This window comes from Mustelus asterias, chromosome 11 (genome assembly GCF_964213995.1).
Source record: "Mustelus asterias chromosome 11, sMusAst1.hap1.1, whole genome shotgun sequence".
In the NCBI taxonomy this organism is placed as follows: domain Eukaryota; kingdom Metazoa; phylum Chordata; class Chondrichthyes; order Carcharhiniformes; family Triakidae; genus Mustelus; species Mustelus asterias.
The window spans coordinates 43,128,731-43,134,730 of NC_135811.1; the positions used below are offsets into that span (position 1 = coordinate 43,128,731).

The 6,000-nt window shown below is 41.3% G+C and overlaps 1 protein-coding gene across 1 annotated transcript in view; it reads left to right on the forward strand.

Annotated features, from left to right (window-relative positions):
- adgra1b (adhesion G protein-coupled receptor A1b) overlaps window positions 1-5,633 on the forward strand; it is a 359,394-nt gene extending 353,761 nt beyond the window's left edge. The window contains exons 16-17 of the mRNA XM_078223476.1: window positions 1,843-1,938; window positions 3,264-5,633. Coding sequence (XP_078079602.1) covers window positions 1,843-1,938; window positions 3,264-4,500 — 1,333 coding nt within the window. The 3' untranslated portion in view covers window positions 4,501-5,633. The remainder of the gene's footprint in view (window positions 1-1,842; window positions 1,939-3,263) is intronic.
- Window positions 5,634-6,000: the final 367 nt, after the last annotated feature.

The window sequence follows — 6,000 nt, forward strand, 5'->3', positions numbered from 1 at the left end:
GTAGTCAGTTCGAAGAAAAGAAAGTCTCAAACTGAAGTATATCCCAGTGTTGTTACAGTAGGGAGATCGTATAAATACTTTCAAATTGCTTGAAGTTACTTATCAGATTTAACTGGACTATGTTTCAAATTGTTTGAACAGACAATGTAATTATATTGCACCCAACGGTGTCCCCTATTCTATCCACACTGCAGCTTCCATAGTCAGTGGGAGTCTACCTCAGCTTGGGTCAAATGGGCACAATTACCATTTTGGATCCATCACTGGCACCCAGCTGTCCATTCCTGTAAAAAAAAAATTCCCAGCACACATTTGCCCCCAGAGGAGTGTTTGCCAGCCCTTACGTCTCATCCGTTTACTTGTTCCTGATCAAGGACACAAATTACCCCCACTTAAAAGAATACTCCTTTGGAGACTAAAACAAAAATCAAATACTGCAGATGCTGCCAATCTGAGGTAAAAACACTGGAAAAATTCAACAGGTGTGGAGAGAGAAACAGAGTTAAGGGGTGGGATTTTCCACCACCCATTGGCTAGTGGTGGGATTGTCCAGTCCCACTGTTCTCAATGGGGTTTCCCATTATTCGTACCCTCTGCCACCAGGTTACACGCAGCGGGTGTTCGCTATTGGCAGGAGTGGAAGAACCTGTCAGCAGGAACACCTGGAAAATCATACTCATACTTTTGAGTTCATATGAAGAGTCAAACAGCCGCTTTGGAAGAAGTAATTTGACAAGGAATTATTCAATGAACAGCATGACACGAGGAAGATCTGTGGAACAAAGAGACCTTGGCGAGTTTGTCCATAGATCTCTAAAGATAGAAGGGCAAGTTAGTAGGGTGGTGAAAAAGGCATATGGGACACTTGCCTTTATCAATCGAGGCATAGATTACAAAAGCAGAGAAGTCATGTTGGAGTTGTATAGAACTTCAGCGAGGCCACATCTAGAGTACTGTGTGCAGTTTTGGTCGCCACATTATCAAAAGGATGTGATTGCATTGGAGGGGCTACAGAGGAGATCCACCAGGATGTTGCCTGGGATGGAATATTTAAGCTATGAAGAGAGGTTGGATTGGCTTGGCTTGTTTTCGTTGGAGCAGAGAAAACTGAGGGGCGACTTGATCGAGGTGTACAAGATTATGAGGGCATGGACAGAGTGGATAAGGAGCAGCTGTTCCCCTTAGTTGAAGGGTCAGTCACAGGAGGACATAGGTTCAAGGTGAGGGGCAAGAGGTTTCGGGGGATGTGAGGAAAGATTTTTTTACCCAGACGGTGGTGATGGTCTGGAATGCGCTGCCTGGGTGGGTGGTAGAGGGGGGGATTACCTCATATCCTTTAAAAAGTACCTGGATGAGCACTTGGCAAATCATAACTTTCAGGGCTATGGGTCAGGTGCTGGTAAATGGTATTAGATAGGAGGTCAGGTGTTTCTCATGCGTCGGTGCAGACTCGATGGGCCGATGGACCTCTTCTGTACTGTATGATTCTATGAAATGTTAACTCTGTCTATCTCTCCATGGATGCTGCCAGATTTGCTGAGTTTGTCCAGCATTTTTCTGTTTTTACTTCTTTGAAGATCCAGACCATTTGCAGAATACACTCAATTATAGTCCTCTGGGGGTCGGTATGCATCCACTTAGCCGTGCCAGCTGTCAGCTGTGCCCAAGTGGCTGCCAGCTGTCTCCATAATATCAGTGATTTGTTATTTTATTGTATTATACCGGGGTTATTGCAAAATTGTTCTCTGCATTTCTTGTTATGCCAGTAGTTATTAATCTGTAATTACTCAACCTTTTCAGTTTGGGTTTATGTCATTTTAATTCTGCTTCTGATCTTACCAGGTTTTATTTGATTGGAGGGGGCATTCCTTTCATAATCTGTGGAATCACAGCTGCAACAAATATCAACAATTACGGGAGTGAAGACAATGCGCCATAGTGAGTAGCTTCCCTCGATTTCTTCAATGTTGCTTAAGTACATTTGAAAATTTCACTCTGCTGTTTGTGTAATCCCACTTTGTGTTTGGGGATCTCAGTTTTCCATGTTTCTGTGTCTGGGAATCGCCGTTTCTTAAATTTGGGAATTTGTCTTTCCTGTGTTTGGGAATCTGTCTTTCTTGTGTTTGGGAATCTGTGTTTCTCATGTTTGGGAATCTCTCTTTTCTGTATTTGGGAATCTCTCTTTTCCATATTTTGGAATCTCACTTTCCTGTGATTTTGAATCTCACTTTCCCGTGTTTGGGAATCTCTCTTCTCTGTGTTTGAGAATCTCTCTTTTCCGTATTCGGGAATCTCTATTTTCCATTTTCCAGAATTTGTCTTTCTTGTGTATGGGAATCTCCCCTTCCTAAATTTGGCAATCCCACTTTCCTGCATTTGGAAATCTCACTACTGTGTTTGAGAATCTCTTTTTCCATGTTTGGGAATTTCTCTTTTCCATGTTTGGGAATCTCTCTTTTCTATGTTGGGAATCTCTCTTTTCTATGTTGGGAATTTCTGTGTTTGGCAATCTCACTTTCCTGTGTTTGGGAATGTTTTTTTTTCCATGTTTGGCTATGTCACCTTCCTGTGTTTAGGAATCTCACTTTCCTGAGTTTTGGAATTTCATTTCTGATGTTTGGTCTTTCACTTACCTGGGGACCAGGTGGACTTGTGTATAATTAAATTTTTTCAGTCTTCATATTTCCTGTGCAGTTGGATTTTACAAGCAAAATAAATATAGGAGTTGTGTATTTTCCATCAAATACTTTATGTCCTGGTGGATTTTATCCATTAATACAATGAAGTCAGAAACTTCCTGATTCTAGCCAGTGGCAAACTCTAACAGAGTTGCATAACATTGTTGAAGACCGAACCTACCTTTACAGAGCTGGGTAGCTCAGAAACCTTTCTAGAAGTTTCTTCTTTAATGATCATGTTTGCAAATATTCATAGGCTCATTAAATAATGACGGAATTGTTATTAATTTTTGACAATAGCGTAAAGTGTTCCATGGTGAACTAGCAGCTTATTTCACACTCACCCCATTTTCTGTGGTGTGTGAAACTGGTTTGTCATCACCAACTACCTCCTGAGATGAATTTGACCTCAGTGTTTGCATTGTAATCTGATTTTTGAAGTCAGTCAAAGCTGATCCTCTTCATTTGTACTGTTAGGTCAGATTATTTTGGTGGATTATTTTCTGGGTTGAATGTCCTACTTGCTCTTTTTCAATTTACTGCTGAGTTATTTTCCTGTTTTAATGTGTTTCTTTTTGTCCACAGTTGTTGGATGGCATGGGAGCCCAGTCTTGGGGCATTCTATGGGCCTGCTGCTTTCATTGTGCTTGTTAGTTGTGTCTATTTTCTGTGCACATTAGTGCAGCTGAAGCGTCACCCAGGAAAGAAATATGAGCTAAAAGAGATGACAGAAGAGCAGCAGCGATTGGCCAGCACCGAGGTAGGCCCCAGTCATGTAACGGACTCCAGCTCTGTGTCACACACGTGTTCAATGATCTCTTCCTCAATGCTGGAAAATGAGCATTCGTTCAAAGCTCAGCTTCGCGCCTCCGTATTCACTCTGTTTCTCTTTATTGCCATGTGGACCTTCGGCGCTCTCGCCGTCTCACAAGGACACTTCCTAGATATGATCTTTAGTTGCCTTTACGGAGCAGTCTCAGTCACACTGGGGCTCTTTATTCTGGTTCACCATTGTGCAAAGCGTGATGACGTCTGGCATTGTTGGTGGTCCTGTTGCAAATCGAATCGGAATACGTACGCTGTTCAGATGAATGTTCGACCGCAGGTGACCATGAACGGTGATGCTCAGCTTCATGTCCCATGCCTCCTGGATTCTCCATGTCCCAGCAAATCGTCGTCCAGTTGCAATCATTCAGTCTCCGGACTCTGCAAGTTAACTAATCTACAGGCCGTCCAGAATCATGTCAATTGCCTTTCGCCAGTTACGCCATGCTGCGCCAAAATGCACAATGAACAAATTATCGACGATGATGGGGATATCCACCTGCGTGCCGACGGTACGTGTAGACCAGCAATGCATATCCACAGGTGCCAGAAAGGCCGAACTAAGCCGCGGCACTTCATCCGGCACAGCCGGTCCGCAGCCCAGAGAGAGTATGCCTACCACATTCCTTCCAGCATAGATGGAAGTGTCCACAGCTCGCACACAGAGAGTCATCAAAGCATCCAGGATAGCCAGTCCATCCAAAGGCCAGTTGTCTGTGCAAAGAGTGATCAGTGCCCCAACGTCTGCCAGCCTGAAAGCAGTGATGCCAGCACGGTGCTGTATGGCTGTAATAAAGCAGTAGACAGTGGTGTCAGCACAGAGGCTTTGCACCAAGGAGTCACTTTTGAGATGCAGTCACGGAGACAGTCATGTCCTCTAAGTGTAACCAACCAAAATGGAATACTGAAGGGAAACCTGCATGAAGCCATGATTTATACTTCAGACAGTACAGGAAACATAAGGACTGGTCCTTGGAAAAATGAAACTACTGTGTAGTTTTTGAGTTTCACGACGACAAATTTAAATCATTATAGCGAAAACAAGTTGTATATAAATTTTGTATAACGCTTATGTGTTTGTTTACATAATTCATTGTGCAGATTTCAAGTTGAATTTGCATATTTGTATGTATGCATCTATATTTGTACAGCACATAGAAATATCATAAGAGCAGTATTATATTATGTATTTGTATTTCAAACTACAAAGGATGCATTTGTGTTACCACAATGTGGACACTGTTGAAAAATTAGTCTGCAGATATATCATAATTAAGTTGAAGCTTTGGATTATTTTTCTATCAATGTAATGTTTCTTCGAAGTAAGCGGCCAAAAATAAAGGTAAGAATGAACTGTTCTATTCAAGAGACAGTAGCCCTTCGGATGGCCAGGACAAGTACCATCCTAATGTTTGTTAAAGATCCCCTAGCCATCAGTAAAAACAAGATTATGTGCAATTTCTTCAGAGGATAACTTTATCATTTGTAATTATTTTTTATGAGCACTAGTTATTAATTGAAATATATCATCAGGTTAATAAATTGTTAAAAGAATCCTGCATACAGTAAAGTAACAGTGGGCCTTTCATTTCAATTGGCACAAGGGATGATTTCTCTTGCGTGCTTGGTGTAAATTCTGAGTCCATTCGATGTAGATGGGTTCCGGTTTATTACGCAGAGCATACAAAAGAAATTTTTCCCACAATATCAAATGAAAAGGGTATTGGCTCCTTAACTTTGTGGGAAGAAATGGTGTATTAAGTCTATATTTAGGCATACAGCAATTGCTGCTGTAACGTGCATGATTTTTGTTCAGTTAAACCATTGTCACTCAGACATCTGCTATTATATGTAAAACCTAATAATTTTCCTCATGTAAAGACCAGTAGCGTCTTTTTTTTTGATCCATGCAAATGATACCGTAACGCAGAACTACAGTCATTGAGCTACTTCACTAGCTAAAGTGCCACAGCACACATGTGTAAGGTTAATGCTATAACCGTGCTAGAGATAACAGTTTTCAGTTGTCTGTGCAGAGCATGCAGTGCCTGGTGTATGTTACATTGTACACTGTATAATGAAATGTTGTTTCCAGTAAATGCAGATATCACCATGTCTCTTAGTAAAAAAAAAGCAAAAAAAAACTAAATCTTCAAGCCAGTTTGTCATCTATTTTAATGTGACCGCTTTTAGGAATTTGCTCATTGTAAAATGTGATAACAGGTAAACCCGGTTGCATTTGACCCATCTCATGTTTTCAGCCAAAAAAATGCATCCAACAGAGATGTAAAATGCATCATTTTGAGTAACTGCGTTTCGTCACAGCGAACCACCGTTTCTCCTATTACAGACTAAATTTGTCGAACCTGTTGAAGTGTATTTAGAGCTGTGGGAACACTGTGGTCACATTGCAGCACCAGTAATTCAGATCATTTGTGTTCAACTCCCAACATGGCAGTTTGGGAATTTGAGTTCAGTTTTATTTCCTTTTTTTTCA